General features: G+C 37.0%; 1 protein-coding gene across 3 annotated transcripts in view; it reads right to left on the bottom strand.

The window, feature by feature from the left end:
* The window catches only part of NSUN6 (NOP2/Sun RNA methyltransferase 6), a 57775-nt gene that overhangs the window by 27393 nt on the left and 10041 nt on the right, over positions 1 to 20341 (bottom strand). For all 3 annotated transcript variants that reach the window (XM_025445598.3, XM_025445600.3, XM_025445599.3), the window contains exons 4-6: positions 11855 to 11964; positions 9917 to 10070; positions 2654 to 2735 (exon numbers count right to left, since the gene is read on the bottom strand). In XM_025445598.3, the coding sequence (XP_025301383.1) occupies positions 2654 to 2735; positions 9917 to 10070; positions 11855 to 11964 (346 nt within the window). The remainder of the gene's footprint in view (positions 1 to 2653; positions 2736 to 9916; positions 10071 to 11854; positions 11965 to 20341) is intronic.

The raw sequence follows: 20341 nt of genomic DNA, 5'->3' as shown, positions 1-20341 counted from the left end.
CTCTTAATGGTCTTATTCCAAAAATATTTAAAAATTGAACTCCAATATGAAAACACTGAAACATGTACATGGCTACTGAAGATTTCGTGATTCTCTATCTAAAGACAACTGTTTTTGCTTCACTTCTAATAGTAACATTAACATACTGGTCAAAGATGACAGAAATTTGCAATCAAACATAATACATTAAGAACCTTCTAGTCATGCAACAAATCGAAATTATGAAATAGTCCAAGTGAAGAGGCTTCATTAATTATTGAAATGACAAAGTTTTCTTTGTCATCAAAGTTTTCTAGTTACACAAGAAAATCACCTCGTGGGTTTTAAAAACATGTCTAGTCCTGATCTAGAGTAGTTAAATCAGAATTTCTGGCAATAGGGCCTAGGCGTCAGTATTTTCAAAATCTCCCCAGGTGATTCTAACATGCACCTAGATGTAACCCATAGGTATACTACAGTGATTCTCCATCTCAATTTTATTTTTTTTTTATTTTATTTTTTAAAATTTTATTTATTTATGATAGTCATCAAAGAGAGAGAGAGAGAGAGGCAGAGACACAGGCAGAGGGAGAAGCAGGCTCCATGCACCGGGAGCCCGACGTGGGATTCGATCCCGGGTCTCCAGGATCGCGCCCTGGGCCAAAGGCAGGCGCCAAACCGCTGCGCCACCCAGGGATCCCTCCATCTCAATTTTAACTGCACATGAGAATTACCTGGGAGAGCTTTCAATCTTCCTGACCAAGGCACCACCCCAGCCAGACCAACTAAAACCAATTCTGGCGCTAGTGCCCAGACAGTAGTATTTATTTAAATATTTGTTAGCTTGTCTAATCTCATCTGGCTCTTAAATCAATTATTTACAAGAAACCAGGCAATGAGAAAATTAAGTTTCAGGCACTATTTTTTATTCTAGTTAAGTTAAAATGTAATTAGAACTGAAAGCAATTCTTACAAGTATTTAATTGTTAAATATTTAAATGACAATTACTTCTAATGTGAAGGACATCTAAGGTTATTTTGTGATTCTACAGACTGTATTTAAGCGATACAGAAGTTTCCTTTTGATTTTGAAAAATCAAATGGTATTACACAATTGTAGTTTTAGTGATTGTACACAACACCCCCATTAAGTCTAAAAAATATATGCTAGTGTAACTTCAGGTGCTAAAATGAAAAATAATCAGTTGTCAGTAGACCTTTACACATCCACATGCCGCAGCCAAAAAAAAAAAAAGAAGAAGAAAAATAGTCTACAATGTAAAGCTTTTTTTTTTTTTTTAAGCTATTTGAAGCAACAAAGAATACAGAATTAAGTGGGGATAATGGCAAGGCAAGAGGCATCAAAGGAAAAAACAAAACAAAACAAAAATTTCCCCAGGGACTTTTCCAACAGCTATATAATTCCACCTGTAAAGTAACTTCAAAATGTAGAATGGACAAAGGTTACCAGTTGTCCAACTCTTGTGCCTATAAAATATGATTTCTTCAGGGTAAAATTTCTTTAGCCAGTCATCCTATGAACTATCTTAATCTTCACAAGTTAAATAATTATTGAACATCATTCAAGAAATGGTAACAGTTGTCTAAGTTGTAAGCCAATGAATGCTTGTGATAATATATTCAAAGCACACAGCACAATACCAAACTAAAAAAAAGGGCATGGGTCTGGCCCAAATTACTGAAGAAGAATCAGTATAATAATATATAACTAGTATATAACTATATATTAGATTATATATCCTATGTGTTATGTCATCACTGATGTGGAATCAAAGAATAAATATCAATCTGTTTTTCTATTTGTTCACACCAGAAATAATCTTTGGATTTATGTCTTTTTATTTAAAGTACTGGGCAGAGCAGAAAGTGGCATCTCCACTGAGGTCAGATTTCAGACACTATTAATTACTAATTGTATATGACCTCACTCAAGAACCCTACAGATCTGATAATTGGTATCTTCATCATATATCAGTAATAATAATACCACCTAACCAGTGAACTATAACAAATCAAGTGAGTTACTGCACATGGAAATATGCAATAAACTGGACAAGGCAAACAGATTATTGTATCACAGCAATTGATAACCACCTGACAAAAATGTGCTAGGAGTTGGGAATACCTGGGTGGCTCAGCTGTTTAGTGCCTGCCTTCAGCCCAGGGCGTGATCCTGGAGTCCCGGGATCGAGTCCCACATCGGGCTCCCTGCGTGGAGCCTGCTTCTCCCTCTGCCTATATCTCTGCCTCTCTCTCTCTCTCTCTCTCTCTGTCTTTCAGAATAAATAAATAAAATCTTAAAATCTGTTAGGAGTAAACCATTTGCATCTTACTCAAGGTCACAAATGAAACATATGTATATCAATGTATGCATTATTTAGAAATTAATATTCTGAGATGGAAAGCAATTACAGTAAACTGTACCAAAGCACTTTTGAGCAACAAAGGGTTAAAAAAAGTTTAAAATCAGTTGAGAAAAGGAAAAGAAGTCGTACAAAGTTTTGTTTTTGTTTTTTTTATTGCTTAACCAAAGGGAGATCAGAAAAATAAACCATAAAAAATATAACAGGAAAAAAAAAACAGATTTGTAATAACTCACTGAAGTTATGTTTCAATGTCATTAAACATTTTACTCTGACAAATACTTACTTACCTGTAAAAATAAGTAGCGGGGCAGTACGTTGTCAAATGAGGGGCTGAGATATACGGGTTCTGTCATTCGTATGCCTCTACCTCTGAGAAGCAGAAAGATCTAACATTAGTCTGTACAAATTCCACTGTCCACGCAAACTCCGTTCCTAGGAAGAGGCCCAAGTAGCAGGACAAATATAAGACATTCTGCCTATTAAGACCCCTGTACTCGGGGATCCCTGGGTGGCTCAGCGGTTTGGCGCCTGCCTTTGGCCCAGGGCGCGATCCTGGAGTCCTGGGATCGAATCCCACATCGGGCTCCCAGCATGGAGCCTGCTTCTCCCTCCTCCTGTGTCTCTGCCTCCCTCTCTCTCTCTCTATCATAAGTAAATAAATAAACAAATCTTAAAAAAAAAAAAAAAAAAAGACCCCTGTACTCAACACGACAATCCTTAGGGTATTCCTGTGAATTGCCTAGGACTTATCCCTCACAGTAGAAGGCCATCAGGAAAACTAAAGAGGATAGTTAAATTTTTCATTTAGGCACAGAGGATTTCTTCAGAGATTTGAACAAACTGAAAAAGGCCAAGAATAGGAGTCTTTTTTTTAACAGAGATACTTGATCAAAAATGTTATTTATGTTGGCATATAATGGGTCTGTTATTTTATTTTTTAATCCCAGTATATAGTGTTATATTAGTTTTAGGTGTACAATATAGTGATTCAACATTTCTAGGTATAACTCAGTGCTTATGAGATTTAAGTGTACTTTTTTAAAAAAGATTAAGAAAAAAAAGAAAAGATTTATTTAGAGAGAGTGAGCACATGTGGGCACCAGAGTATGGTGGAGGGAAGAGGGTGTGGAAGGGGAGGGCCTAGTACTGATCAATCCTCCAGATGAGCTTTTCTACCTTTATCCCATGTAATAAGTGGCAGTGGAAATGATCAGAGCAGAAGAACATAGGAGACGATGATTCACTAGGACAAACTGCAATCTGAGAGAGTCTGTCAGAGACCATCAAAGGCAAGAAAAAGCACATAAATGCTGCCAGAGAAAGCCAGAGATTAGAGGGGTACAGAAAAAGTACACTCTAATAATAAAGGCAAGGTTAAGATTATGGATTTAAACTAGATACAGGAGGGATCCTTGGGTGGCTCAGTTGTTGAGCATCTGCCTTTGGTTCAGGTTGTGATCCTGGGGTCCAGGATCGAGTCCCACATTGGTCTCCCTGCGAGCCTGCTTCTCCCTCTGCCTATGTTTCTGCCTTTCTTTCTCTCTCTCTCTTTCATGAATAAGTAAATAAAATTTTTAAAAATAAATAACTAAAATAAACTAGATATAGGAGTAAAAGCAAAGAACAAGAGTCTAAGCAGGGAGGAAAAGAACCAAGTCCTCAGTACAGTATGCTGACAAGCTCAGAGCTTCTGAACTAATCTTGGTAGGGATGCATCTATTTGGATGGTGTGCACTCTGCTTGACGTAGGTAGGTGGGCTCACTTTACACAATGCTCCTGACCCCAAATGTGTGGGGTTTTCTCGTGCACCAGCTGGGTGTCCCACACTCCAGTTCAGTTCTGTCACAATCTGCCCAGGGTTATTGTGAGAACTCCACAGCCTCAGTGGTTGGATCCAACAAGACCAGTGTCACTCCAGATGCCAACTGGGCATCCTGGGTTGCCAGCTGTAATTCTGACCAACTGGCTGTAAATTTGGGGGTTTCCACACTGCCCTCCTCAGGTTTGAAAACTCACTAGAACTATTCACAGAATTCCAAACATTTACTAGTACTGGTTTACTATGGAGGATACAATTTAGAAAAGCCAAAGGAAAGAGATGCCCAAGAGAAGCAATGGAGAAGTATATGGATCACCACCTTCCCTGTACCTAGATGTGTTCACCAACCTGGAAGCTTTCTGAACCCCACCATCTAGGAGTTATCATGGAGGTTTCATTACATAGGCCCAATTGATTAAGTCACTGACCATTAAATATTAACTGAATTTCCAGTCCCTCTCCCCTCCCTGGAAGGCCTAGGGTAGAACTAAAAGTTCTAACCTTCTGACCACAAGGTCAGTTCCTCTGGCAAGTGCCATCTAGAAGCTATCTAAGGCAGATGCTTAACTGACTGAGTGACCCAGGTGCCCCTAACAAGTTTCTTTTAAAAATGATTTTTATAAAATGTATCCCCATATAATAACAAAAAGCACGAGATCTCATATGATAGTCTGTTAGTAAATTAATCTACCTCTATGAAGTCTATGACTGAACTCCACTGTAATTCAACAAACCAAAGGGTACAAATTTATTAGTTAAATAACAAAATACCACTAGGAGACATAGTTCTAAAATTTTATAAAAGAAACGCGATATATGTAGCATTTGTTATGGAACCATGCTTTTCCTCATATGGGCAGAGAAAGAAATCCTAACAGCATAAGTGAATGCTAAGTTTAAAAATTCAGTTAAAAAAATAGTTTTTTGAAAGATGGTTGTCTGCTACTCCCACCAACAAACATTACTCAGAAAAGTCTGTCAGCAAAGTTACTAAAACTACTACATTGAATAATATAAGAGAATGAAGAGTAGAAGAGAATTATAGATGGCAGAATAATAAGATCCTGAGCTCATCGCCTCCCAGAAACACATCAAATGGTCAGCATTCCTTCTGAAGGGGACCTAGAAACTCAATGAACAGAGCCCACACAAGGGACAGCCCAAAGATGAATTGAAGAGGCAAAGATACAGCCTTGCTAAAGGATTAAACCACACCCCCGGCGCAATGTTCCATGGTCAGAACAGACATCAAAGGAGTATTACCTTCCCAAGGAGAGATTCTAGCTCCACATTCAATAACCCAACCCTTAGATAATGAATGCATGGATATGAGTTTCCAAAACAGCTGGCCTTAAAAACCAACAGGGAGTATGTCCAGGAAAACTACAAAACTGTAAGGAAGGGAAACCCTATTCATAAAGGGCTTGCACACAGACTCAACCCAGAAACCAGTACAAATGGTTTCAGATCAGATAAAAAAAAAAAAAAAAATCACATCCAAAAGATCAGAAAAGATCAAAAGCCAGATCAGAAAGCACATAGAGAAAAAAAAAAGAGAGAGAGAGAACAAAAAAAAAAGCACATAGACCATAGGTGAAGTAGATCTACTTACTAATCTTGGAGCACCTCCTGAAGAGGATGGGTGGGGGCAGGGGTTCTCCTTGAGGAATAAGACACTGGTAGCAGCCATCTTTGCTATATTGTTCTGCCCTGCTGATGGCTGGAACTACCAGACACTATTTTGAAATCCTCCTCCTAGAATGCTAATGGCAGGGTGCATACCCCACTGAGAGCCCCTTATAATCCTGTCCCTCAACAGGGCCTTGCAGTCTACAGGACTCCACCCACCAGCATACTGGTAGCCATCAGGAATAGGGTTCCAGCTAACCCAGCAGGGCAAGGAAGGCAACCTCACCCAAGAATGTACTACAGCTGTCAAGGGGCTTCCATGAGGAAGATACACATAGCCCACTCAGGGAACACCCCTGAAGCACCTGTGTCTGGGTGCCAGAGTGAGAGAATGGCACTTCTGAGCCCTACAGGATATCTCTTACATAGGCCACTCCTTCAAGACCAGGAGATACAGATGAACTACCTAATACATAGAAAGCACACACACAGAATTAGGCATAATGAGGAGACAGAAGATTATGTTCCAAACAAAAGAATAACACAAAACGTCAGTAAAAGATCTAAATGAAATGGAAATAAACAATCTACCTAATAAAAACTCCAAAGTGATGACCAATAAAACTGCTCATCAAACTTGGGAGAAAAATGGATAAACACAGTGAGAACTTCAACAAAAATAAAATATAAAACATTCCAATCAGAGCTGAAGAATAATAGAAATGAAAATATATTGTAGGGAATAAACAGATTAGTAATACAGAAGAATGGAGCAGTGATCTGGAAAACAAGGCAGTAAAACTCACCCAAAATGAACAGGAAAAAGAAAAAAGAAATTTTACAAATGAGGACAGTTTAAAGGACCTGTGACCTAACATTAGGTGCACTAACTTACAGAAGTCCTCAAAGGAAGAGAGAGAAAAAGGGGCAGAAAACTTACTTGAGAAATAATAGATGAAAATCTACCTCACTTGGCAAGGAAATAGACATCGAGATCTAGGAAAAAGAGAATTCCCAAAACAATGAACCCAAAGAGATCCATGCCAAGATCCATTACAATTAAAATGTCAAAAATTAAAAACTTAAAGACAGAATCTTAAAAGCAGTAGGAAAACAATTAGTTACATATAAGGGAACCCCCCATAACGCTATCAGCTGATTCCTCAACACCAACTTTCAGGTCAGAAGGGAGTGAGTGGCACAATACATTCAGAGTGCTTACAATCAAGAATACTCAGCAAGGTTATCGTTCACAATTGAAGAGGAAATAAAGAGTTTCCCCAGAGAAGCAAAAGTTAAAAGAGTTCATCACCACTGAACTGGTTTTGTAATATTTAAGGGACTTCCATAAGCAAAAAGGAAAAGGCCATAACTACAAGTAAAATATATGAAAGAAAAAAATCTCACTGGTAAAGGCAAATATGTAGTAAAGGTAGTGGATCAATCACCTACATAGTCCGAAGGTTAAAAGATAAAAGTGGTAAAATCAACTATATAATAATCAGTTAAGGAATACATAAAAAGATGTAAAATATGATGGAATAAACATAAAATGCTGCAGAGAGGGGAGCAATGTTATGGAATGTGTTCAAACTTAAGCAACCACCAACTTAAAATAGACTGTTATATATACATAGGTCATTATATATGAATCTCATGGTTACCACAAACTGAAAATCTGTAACAGGCATACAAAAAATAAAGAGGAAATAATCCAAGCATAACACATAAAGTAATCAAATTCCAAGAGAAAAAACAATTACAAAAAAAAAAAAAACAAGCAGAAACAAATAACAAAACAGCAATAAGTATACATATATCAATAATTACTTTAAATGAAAATGGACTAAATAATCCAAGCAAAACATACAGCATAAATGAATGGATAAAAAACAAGACCCATGTATTTGCTGACAATAAGAGATTCACTTCAGACCCAAAGACAAATAGAGACTGAAGGTACAGGGCTACAAAGAAATATTCCATGCAAGTGAGAACAGAAAGAAAGCAGGGGGAACAATGCATATAGGACACAAAACAGAATTTTAAACAAAGCCTGTAACAAGAGACAAAGAAGAGCATTAATCATTAATAAAGTAATAATATCAGAGGACTTTAACATCACACAACAGTGGATAGATCATACAGACATAAAATAATGTAATAACAGTTGTAAACAACACATCAAAACCACATGAACTTGATTGATACAGAGTATTCCATCCCCAAACAGCAGAATACACATTTTTCTCAAGTGTACATGTAATATTTTCCTGGACAGATCACGTTAGGCCACAAAACAAATCTCAATAAATTTCACAAGGCTGAAATCATATCAAGTTTTCTTCCTAGCACAACAGTATGAAACCAGAAATCAATTACAAGGAAGTAGAAATCCATCACAAGAAGTGTCCACCAATAATGGAATGGATTAAGAAAATGTGATGTGTACACACACACACACACACACACACACACACACAGGAATATTACTCAGTCATAAAAAAGAATAAAATCTTGCCATTCATGACAACATGGATGGCCCCAGAGAGTATTATGCTAAGTGAAATAAGCCAGACAAAGACAAATACTGTATGATTTCACTTCTGTGTATAATCTAAAAAACAAATGAACAAATGAATAAACAAAATAGAGAATCATAGATACAGAGAACTGATGGATGCTAGAAATAAGGGGGTAGAGGTAATAAAATAGGTGAAAAGGATAAACTTTCCAGTTATAAATGAGTTACAAGCATTAAATAAATTATAAATAAGATTAAATAAATTATCAATAAAACATGAGTATTAATGTATACCCTAGGGAATATAGTTAATACTATTGTAACAACTTTGTATAACCTCAGATGGTAATGTCTTGTGACCATTTCTTTTTTTTTCTTGTGACCATTTCTTAATGCGTATGAATATTGAATCACTGTGTTGTGCACATAAAACACAATATTATATATCAATTATAATTCAGTTTAAAAAAAAAATGAAGCCAGTCACAAGAATAAGAGGATGGAGTTACCAATAGAACCAAAGGAGAAAGTCAAAATATCAATTCTATGTTATAGACCCGAAGATAAACACAACATATATATGCTTTACCCTCATATTCATAAAATCTTCCAAGGAGAATAAAATCTTTACTCTTGGCCATTTGGAAAGTGCTGTTATCTACACTTAGTTAATCCAATAATCTGTGTCTTCAGAAGAATTAATTTCAACTATAAACCCAAATTGCTGCAACATGAAAACTGTTCCAGGAAATCAGGAATGTGGTCCAGTTCTACATGGATAAATTCATTTTTCAACATGTCTACATCAGCTGTCAACTATGGAGTAATGGAGCTGTCTACAGAACTCCTTACACAGGCTGAAATTATGAAGCAAAATGAGACTCTGGATTGTCCACAGATTTAATTTATTTAGAGCCAGTAGCAACCCAAGAAGATTTAAAACTGTTTTTAAATTTGGTTTGAATAAATCCAAATGTTATTTCTTTTCTTTATCTAAGATTTATTTATTTGAGAGAGAGATATCATGACCTGAACTGAAATCAAGAGTAGGACGCTCAACCGGCTGAGCTAACCAAACACCTGAGATCCAAATCTTAATTCTTGACCGCAAGTAGCCATGTAATTGCTGGCTTTCTGGTTTAAAAAAAAAAAAAAAAAAATTAATAAAAACTATTCTTAAGTTATATTAAAATCAAACTTTTCCTTTCATAAAAATAGATTGTTTAAGCAGTTCTAGATAAATCACATACTTCATCCTTCATCAAGATGAGTACTGTTCTCCAAAACACGCAAAAATTTTCAAATCAATAAAATTCAAAAGGAAAAACTGACACTGACAATTGCAATGTGACTACTTGTTTACCTAGGTGGGCCCTCTAATCTCAGCATTTACTCTTTTACCTAAAAGCAGTTTTTTAAAAAGCCATGGAAATATGCATTGAACAATTATTTTCCAGTCAAATTTATACCAAGAAAATTTTATAATGCAACTAGATATATTTTTTACATTGTTTTTTTTCTTTTAACTTGAACCACCAAAAAGAATGCAGATTTCCCCCAAACACTTGATAACATACTTCAGTTCAGGTACCCCACTGAAGATTTCTTTGCGGCTTAGTTCAGAAATCCCATTTCCAAGAAATACTTTTGTTCCATCAAATTCTTTGGCTCCTTTCTTACATTTGCCTTTAATATCAGAGTATACAGAAGTAACATCTCCAGCTTTCATAACTAAGAAAGAAGAAAATCAGATTATACTAATTAGGCTATATTTTGGTAGAAGAATAGTGAAAATTCTTTAAGCTAGACCAGGACAAATAAGGGCATGGATAATGGGAATGAAGAGGTCTAAACTGGCTCATTAACTCTATCCTTATAGAAAATCTGACTTTTTACTTTTAAATGTTCCATAATAATATATCTAACTGAAGACTGTTTTTTCTAGGAGAAAAAAAAAAAAAAAGTCTTCAAAAACATTCTATCTAAACTGGAACTCTTTAAGCAGAAAATGAAGGATATCTATTTATTTTTTCCAAACTGAACATTCCCTAAACAACTTCATAAAAGTTTTGGTATCTTTGGCTCAATTCTCAAAGTTCCAAGTTTCCTTTAAGAGGATTCATCAAAAATGTACACTAAAGTCCCTCAAAGAAATGTTTCTAAATCCCATTATCCTGTTATTTCTTTGCAGGTTTCCTATTATAGCAATTAAAGCAGAGATTTTCATGATAAGTACATATATTTATTCATATATATGTATTTGCATGTATGTATACATATATACACACAACTATGTATATATACGTATATACTCAGAACACCTTGAAACTACACAGCATACAGCATGGATTCATATGGCTGATTAAGTCTAGGTTTTGTCATATTTTTGTTAAATTATTCTCAGTAACCAATCCCAGTGACTTTAAATAATGGGAAATTATATCCCACTTCCATGGTTTGTTTATTTATTCATGAGAGACACAGAGAGAGTGAGAGGCAGAGACACAGGCAGAGGGAGAAGCAGGATCCATGCAGGGATCCCGATGTGGGACTCGATCCCAGGACTCCAGGATCACACCATGAGCCGAAGGCAGACATTCAACCACTGAGCCACCCAGGTATCCCCCACTCCCATGTTCTTAGACCTAGCCTGTCATGTATTTGTCTAACCCATTAACTTGATAGCAATAGTGAGTAGTCTATCAACTAGAGCTAGAAGGACTGTTCAAATCACATAGATCAAAGGTCAGTGAACTTTTTCTATAAAAGGCAAGTGAACACCTTAGGCTTTATGAGCCACATAAGTTTTCTGGGCATATTCTTCTTTGTATTGTTTTAAAATAATCTTTTAAAAATGGAAAAATCATTTTTAGCTGTGAGCCATGCAAAAACAGCCACAGGCTGGACATGGCCAGCGGGCAGGTTAGCACACTCTAGTGTTGGTCAAATCATCTCTTTCACAGATAGCATAACTAAAATCCATAGACTGAATAAATTCCCAGTAGATCAAAACCTATGTGTCTTGATTTCAAACCCAAAAAGCCTGAACCACAGTTATTAAGCATATGTCATCAATTAAGTGAGTAAATTAAGAATATTGGCTATAATTTATTCCAATATTAAGATCCCAAGTTCCAACAGTTACCTTCACAAATGACAACAGAAGTCTGAGGGCAATGGAGTTAAGAAACAAAATAAAATTCCACTGACATCTTACACTCTATTAATCAATAACGATCCTCTAAACATCATCTCACACACTCTTTTATGGAAAGAAAAAAAAAACTGGCAAAAAAAAAATATATGGATGCTCAATTTGTTAGACCATATCTGATAAATCTCTTGCTGGCTATCCCTAATGTAAAACTTGGAAAATATCTGATAAAAGTAAATTTGAAATACATCTGAATGGTAGGTTTTTTTTGAATGGCAGTTTAATAAATTTTCCATTTGATAACGTACATAGATTTTAAAGAATCCTTTAGTGTACAGAAAGGCTTAAACATTAGACTTACATTTTGAAGTTGACACAATTCCGGGAACATAGACATGGGCTCCTCTTAGTACTGCATTGCCACACTGTGCTCCAACAATTGCTTCACAACGTTGCCTTTTTATATTCTTCCTAGGGATGTCAGATGAAGAATTTTAAGTGTAATACATCTCTAACCCCTACCAAACTTTTTAATGTTTCAATATAAATCTTAAATAACTTTTTTACTCTTGACTGTCCCAAAATGACACCACTAATGAATAAGAAAAAGCAAGCTGAAAAAAGGGATAAATATACAGAAAGTAGTTTAAAGAGGGGGATGAGGCACACTAGAGAAAAGATAAAACAGACAGAGGTCCATCTGGTGGAAGGCAATAAAGTGGCACCAAAAACAGTTTAATCATTTAAAGAGCACTGCTGTTTCCATAATAGCATCAGAAGGGAAGAAAAATAAAGGCCTTGTCTTCAAACACTAAAACAGACAACTTATAAGGAATTCAAAAATATTTCTCAAATGGTATATTGCTGCATGGTAAACCATTCACATTTTATATCAGACAAAGATGCCTTTGATTCTTCCTTTACTGTCCAACTTTTTTTTAGTGTTTTCCAATTTCTCACCTTCCATTCATTCCTTAGACCACTAACACCTGAGTATCACTTCTAATAGAAAGACTTTTTCAGAAATCAGGGAGTGTCCTATGTGATCAGCCCCAAATAAAGACTTCAAGCGCCGAGTTTCCCATGTGTGTCCATGGTTGACATCTCACGAGCGCTGTCACAATTCCCTGCTGCAGGAACAAAGTGTGCCCTATCTTCCTTCCGTGATCTCCAGATGGTAAAATCTCACTGAGCTCCTCAGCTTTATGCCACTCTTTTGTCTCTCATATTCTCACTGCTTGTTCCCTGTCTTCTTCTTAAAGAGGTCCATTTCTGGGGATCCCTGGGTGGCGCAGCGGTTTGGCGCCTGCCTTTGGCCCAGGGCGCGATCCTGGAGATCCGGGGTCGAATCCCACGTCGGGCTCCCGGTGCATGGAGCCTGCTTCTCTCTCTGCCTCTCTCTCTCGCTCTCTCTCTGTGACTATCATAAATGAATAAAAAATTTAAAAAAAAAAAGAGGTCCATTTCCTCATGTTCCAAAACATGCTGTTTCTCTTCTCATTGCATTCTACCCTTGGCAATCTCAGGATTTCAATCATCACTAACAATAATGACCTGTGGGGATCCCTGGGTGGCGCAGCGGTTTAGCGCCTGCCTTTGGCCCAGGTCGCGATCCTGGAGACCCGGGATCGAATCCCACGTCGGGCTCCCGGTGCATGGAGCCTGCTTCTCCCTCTGCCTGTGTCTCTGCCTCTCTATCTCTGTGACTATCATAAAAAAAAAAACAAAAAAAAACAAAAAAAAAAAACAATAATGACCTGTGTATTCTCACGTTTGGCTCTTCTAGACTCTGAACTGGGATTTGTAATCACCTGCACATAGAAGTATGTTTCTCACAGTTACTTCAAACTCAACAAGTCCTAAACAATGTTACTTTACCCTGATCCCCCTCATCCTTGGCACATCCCAAATCTTTCATCCTTCTGTTGCCAATCTTGAACTAAGTGTTGTCATCTGCCTCGATAACCAAACTGGAAGTATCAACATCATTTTAAATCCCTTCTTCCTAAAACCTCAAATTCAACATTTTTGGTGTTACCAAATCATGCCACCTCTAATTCTCTGACAGGTCTTCTGGAACCATCCTCCAACACTGGACACATATCAGCTCTTACCTTGATTACTGATACAGCTCCTTGCCTTTTTTACCTTTAACTGTTTTCATATCTTCTTTATGTCTTTGGTACTCTCCAGTTTCATTCTGAAGTAGGCGTGGAACTATTTTTACTTTTGGCTTTAGACTCCTTGTCCTTTGATTTTTTTTAAGATTTTATTTATTTTAGAGGGGGTAGAGAAAGGCAGAGGAGAGGTAAAGAGTGAGTCCCAATCAGATTCCATGCTGAGTGTGGAGTGTGATGTGGGTCTTAATCCCACCACCCTGAGATCACGATCTGAGCTGAAAATAAGAGTTGGACACTCAACAGACTGCACTACCCAGGCACCCCCAGACTCACTGTACTTCTTAAATCTGTCAACAATTCCGAAAACTTCTAAATCATTACAGTTTTGAATATTGTTTCTCCCATTATTTCTAGTCTCTACATTTGCAACTCACTCAAATTACGAAGTGTCTTTTCATACTATTTTCGACTTGACTCAACTTCACATTTTTAATTCATCAATTTCAGCTGCATTCCAGATAATCTCCTACGAGTCTTCTACTTCAATAAATCTCCATCAGACGGGTCTAATGTACCATTTAACTCACTGAACAGGTTTTTTATTTTAATGATGATCTTTTCATTTCTAGACATTTTTTTCAATTCTATTCTTTTCCTCTTAGGATCTTTTATACTTTTGGGATGCTTGGTGGCTCAGTGGTTTAGCGCCTGCCTTCAGCCCAGGGCATGATCCTGGAGTCCCGGGATTGAGTCCCATATCAAGCTTCCTGCATGGATCCTGCTTCTCCCTCTGCCTATGTCTCTGTGTGTCTCTCATGAATAAACAAAATCTTTAAAAAAAAAAAAAAAAAAAGGATCTTTTATACTTTAGATTCTGCTTTGTTTTTTTTTTTTTTTTTTTATTTATTTATGATAGTCACATAGAGAGAGAGAGAGAGAGGCAGAGACACAGGCAGAGGGAGAAGCAGGCTCCATGCACCGGGAGCCTGACGTGGGATTCGATCCGGGGTCTCCAGGATCGCGCCCTGGGCCAAAGGCAGGCGCCAAACCGCTGCGCCACCCAGGGATCCCAGATTCTGCTTTGTTTTTAATTATTTTAAGAAAATTGATTTTAAAGTCTCTACCAGAAAGCTCTAATCTGCTAAAGTTTGGGGGGGAAACCTGATCCTTCCATTTGTGGTATATGCTGTTCTTACTTTAGATAGTATGAATCCTAATGTAGCTCTTAACCATGAGAATGGCCTGGATTAAGTATGTGCCTCTCAAGGAAGATTTTGCCTGGCTTTCCCCAAACCTCTCAGGAATTGGTTTGAGATCAAATTTTTATATTAATTTCCAAGATTATGGGTTTCATGCTACTTGGGCAGCATGATTTTGAATTCTAAACTTTTACAAGGTAGAGAACCAAAGCTCCACATTCACAGATTTGTTGTCTTCAACGTAGACTCTAAGTAAGAAAGATCCAGGGGCACCTGGGTGGCTCAGTCAGTTAAGCAGGTGCCTTCACCTTGGGTCATGATCTCGGGGAACTGGGATGGAGCCCAGTGTCAGGCTCCTTGCTCATCACGGAGTCTGCTTCTCCCCCTCCCTGTGCTTACCCGCACTCGTGCATGCTCCCTCTCTCAAATAAATAAATAAAATTTAAAAAGACAAGAGAGATCCAACTCTTTAATTATTGCCTTGTGCTGACTGGTAGGTGATATTTCTCACCTCCTGCTGTTCACACCCTATTATTAGAAGGAAAGCCCCTACATTTAGGAGACTAACCACCTCTTCTCCCACATCTTCCAACCCCAAAAATTTAGCTCACGTGTGTACTGTTGTTTTAAGTTATTCTCCATTCTAACCCCTGAATATCTCACTTACATTCTCAATCACTCAGTTGTGCATTTTATGGCCTATTTTTTATTTAGTATTTCTAGGTGTATATGACAGAAACAATTTCAGATTATCTAGGTTACCATATTGTTGGAAATAAAACACTTTGAAATGGCTTCCTAATTTGTTTCCAGTCTTATAATTATCTTCTTCTAAAATCTTTTTCAAACTTTTTTGACTGTAACCCAGTTAGAAATGCACTTAGTATTACAACTCGGTACACTTGTATGTATATGTGTATACACACATTTATACACACATATTTATATCAAATGTTTCATGAACACCTTCAGTATGGGCAGTGCAATATCATACATTATGAAATATCCCATTTCTTTCTAAAATGTTAAGAAAAAGACACTGAATTGATTTTGCAACATACTAATGGATCACGATCTCCATGCAGTTTGAAAAACAGCTTTATGCTTACTAGTATTCTTTGTCTCCTATGTTCTTAGCAAAAAAACTAAACATTTCTTAGTTAAAAGGAAAAAATCTTTTACACTTCACAGCTGGCCTCTTCCAATTTCTTCAACCTTCCTCATCTTTCACTATCCTCTCTGAAAAAGCAACTAAGTAGCCAAACCTGATCACTTTGTCATGAAGCACCTTACATTTTCTTGCCTCCATACTTTTGCTTTCTCTCTACCTCACTCTTAATCATCTTACCTCATCAGCCTAATGCCTATTCACCTTCAAGGTTCAACTGAAATAATAACTACTTGAAGAAAATCCTTACCAACTTCCTTTCACGCAGTACCTCTTATTGTGTGCTCTGATGGTACTTCATTCATGCTTTCACTGTAGCACTTTTGAGTCTGAGTCAGACCAAAGTTTCCCATTTTTAAATGAACCAACTGCATTTCATTCATCTTTGTAACACCCTTAGGTCTTACACATAACACCAATTCAAAAAAATGTCTTGGGAAATGGAACCTTATAATTTTAATCAGGATGTTTTTATGGGAATAACCATTTTATGAAGAGGACAGAAAGACAGACTATAGAAAAAAAGAGTTAATATAGCAGTCCTGAATTACTATCCTTTCCTTGGATAGCATGGTTACAAGGCTGGCCCTTGGGTGCCATCTGGGAACTTAGATTTCAGGAGGATATCTACTATTAACTGATAAGAATAGCTCACTCTGCTTAAATCATCTGTGCAAATAATACAGTTTATGGTCAACAATGACTTTCCTTCTGAGAAGCCAGAAAGTAGGCATGTGCCAGGCAGGGAGTGCCTACATGACCAGATCCAAATAAAAATCCTGGACACTGAGCCACTAATGAATTTCCCTGGCTAGCAACATCTTACATGTTGTCAAACCTGTTCCTAAAGGAATTGTTTCCTCTGTGACCCCAGTGGAAGAGAATTCTTTTAAGTTTTCAACTGGTTTTCCCTGTACTTTTTCCCATGTACCCCCTCCCTTTGCTGATTCAGCTTTAGATCACTTCACTGTAATAAATCATAATCACAAGTACTACTATATGCTGAATCCTTTGAGTCATCCTAGCATTCAGCTTAAAGTGATGACTCTCTCTGAGTCACCCTGGAGAGTCCTCAAGCCAGGGAGTGGTCCTGGGGATCCCTCAACACTAGGACCAATTGTATAAAAACATAAGATGCCATATATGCAAGTATCAAGGTATAATTCAGCTTTGCTGAAAGCGAGAGTTTGAGGCAGCAAAGATAAAAGGAAATATAAGAGTTGATGCAGGGCCATAAAACATGCTAAAAGCTTGGTTTTTTATTACAATACTTATGAATAATAAAGAAGTGAATCAACAACATTAAAGAAAGAGGATTTTTCTGATAGTACAGTGATATAGATAGGAGAAAAAAATAGTATGAAGGTACTCAGATAAAGAAAAAACTGACAAAATAGCTTTAAAAATAAGATGTCTATGAATTAAAGAACTGGATTATGAGAATGTCCCACTAAGATATATAAATACAAACTTACCATTTGGCATTTTTTAACTGCACATATTCACAATTCCATACCAAAAAGGAGATAATGAGTATAATTTTAAGATGTTGTATATTATTTCATGCCAACAAATATTTCTTTTCAGGACTGCCATCTGTACTTAATCATAAATTTTTGTGAAATTCTTGAATATTCTATTGCATTTACCGTATTATTTCACATACATAAGCAGTAATTGAAATATTAAAGTGCTAATACTAGCAAAACATCTATGAAGATGGAAATCAAGCAGGCTGAGAGAAGTGAATCCAGCCTCATTTGGATCTCAAGAGAATTATGCTACTACATTAATTATTCAGTTGTGAAAGAAAACCTACTAAAAATATGTTGAGATTTTTGTCAAAAAGTGCTCTAATAAAAAAATGTAGATATCCTTGACATTGACCTAAAAAATTCTACTAATCTAAATGCAGTCTTTACAAAATGCTGTTTGGGATAGAACATCAAAAAAAACTCCTATTGAAAGGAGCCTGGCAACTCAGAGGAAGCTTTCCTCTTCCGACCTATATTGGCGCCTGTCAACTAAGAATTAACTTAAGGTCCCTGAAGTCAACAAAACAAAATTTACATAAGACAAAATCAAGTCATCAGTTTGAATTTAAATAATTTGTTTTATTAGATATGAAGATTTAGTGATCTACATGTTTTATTCCACATACCTAGAACAACACCTGGTGTGTAGTAGGAGCTCAATAAATTTTTGTCCAAAAAAAAAAGGAGCCTGGCATTCAATTTTCTAAGTTTTTCAATAAAGTTGATATTGATACCATCTACAATCTTATTTTCAATCTCATTATATTACCAATGATAAAACCTTAAACATTAAAATATATTTGATTAGTATATTAAATATCATATTAAGTAAACTGAGGGAACCAGAATTTATGGTGAGAAATTACTTCTAAAATTGTTCACTATCTAAAATAAGGTTTAATCTATGTTTTGATATTTTAAATAGTAATAGGATATTGAGCTTCAGTAAAAGATCAGTTAAAGACTAAGAGCGTATTTCTTTATGTGAAGTCTGTAGAAATGGAGGAAAAAAACCAACAATCTGAGAAGAACATGCCATTTGTTAAAAAAAAAAAAAACTAAGAAACAGCTATATTCCCATTGAGGAGGAATAATTGCCTCACACGGAGAAATTTGGATCAAACCTAATTTTTCAACAGAGTATGAATGCTTCTGAAAAGGAAAGGCTCCTGAAGCTTAATCAAGTATTTATTACTTAGAACCCAGACCTGGGGTTCAGGTTGAGAAACAAGAATCTGAGAAGGTCTTGCCAGTGACCCAGTCATTGCAGAGAAAGCTGAATGAGAAACAGGACTGTCAGCATTGGCAAAGCAGGCATTTGTGTTTTCTCTGGCAAATCTTGATAAACTGCCTAGAAGTAGCTAAGGGAAGGGAAATAGCAGCCAAGTTTGGTGCTCCTCACCAGAGTTAACTAAGCAGAAATAAAAGTTAAAGCTCCGTACAAAAAAAAAAAGCTGTGAGCTGAAACTGCTCACAAAGAGCCTCGGTCTATCGGCTCTGCTCACCAGGATTAAAAAGGTGCCACTAGGAAAAACTTGGTGAAGATGTTTCTGAAGAACACATCTGTTTAGTTGTCTAAGCACACATTTTACTCATTCTATAACATTTTTGAGCAAACTGCAAACTAGATGAAGCTATGTGAATGCAACTGTTTTCCATTCTGTGAGTAGTAAGCAGAAAAGACTCATCCAATATGGGACCTGTATATAGGTAGTAGCAAAAAAATAAAATAAAATAAAAACCCAAGAAAAAGGGATCCCTGGGTGGTGCAGCGGTTTGGCTCCTGCCTTTGGCCCAGGGCGCGATCCTGGAGACCCGGGATCAAATCCCACGTCGGGCTCCCGGTGCATGGAGCCTGCTTCTCCCTCTGCCTGTGTCTCTGCCCCTCTCTCTCTCTCTCTGTGACTATCATAAACAAATAAAAATTAAAAAATAAAAATAAAATAAATAAAATCTTAAAAAAAAAGACAAAAAAAAAAAAACCCAAGAAAAAAATTTTCAAATAGGTCTTTATATTTTCAAAAATAACTATAAGGCAAACGCAAAAATGAGATACAAGAAAAACAAGATAAAAAATCCAGAAAACATTGAACTGGAAAATAAATGAGAAGAAAGCCTCTGAAATAAGAGAGAACACAACAGGCTTGCGACTGCTATTTTTAGAAAGGCCTGCTTGCAAGGTCAACCCTGCGCTGGCATCTGGAAACGTGACTGGGAAACAGTTCCCACCATGTATTAAAAACCTCCCCTAATGATAAGAGTGGATTATTGTTCCTAAACTGTTTGTACAAGCAACGTGCTTTGTTCTGAACACCTGTTTTCCTGTTGGGAGCCTGCAATTTTGGTACATGCTGGGCAGAGGGTGCCCACATGACCAGTGCCTGATAAAAACCTTCGCCACTGAGTCTCTAATAAGCAGCCCTCCTAGACAACTATTTTACTCTTGTCACAATTTGTTGCTGAAGGAATTAAGCATGTTGTATTAACTCCATAGGGGAGAGGTCTCTTGGAAGCTTGTGCCTTGGCTTCCTCTGGACTTCGCCCCATGCACCCTTCCTTTTGCAGATTTGTTTTTGTGTCCTTTCGGGTAATAAATCTTCACCATGAGCACAACTACATGCTGAGTCCTGTGAGTCCTTCTAGGCAATCATCAAACGTGGGGGTTGTCTTGGGATGCCCCAACACAGGGAGTATGTGCACTGGAAATCCAACCTACAGAGTCCTAGGTTTTTGTTTTTTGGTTTATAAAATTTCTATTTATTTATCCATGAGACACAGAGAGAAAGAGGTAAAGACATAGCTAGAGGCAGAAGCAGGCTCCCTATG

Source organism: Canis lupus, chromosome 2 (genome assembly GCF_003254725.2).
Source record: "Canis lupus dingo isolate Sandy chromosome 2, ASM325472v2, whole genome shotgun sequence".
In the NCBI taxonomy this organism is placed as follows: Eukaryota; Metazoa; Chordata; class Mammalia; order Carnivora; family Canidae; genus Canis; species Canis lupus.
This window is presented reverse-complemented; position numbering and strand designations above follow the sequence as displayed.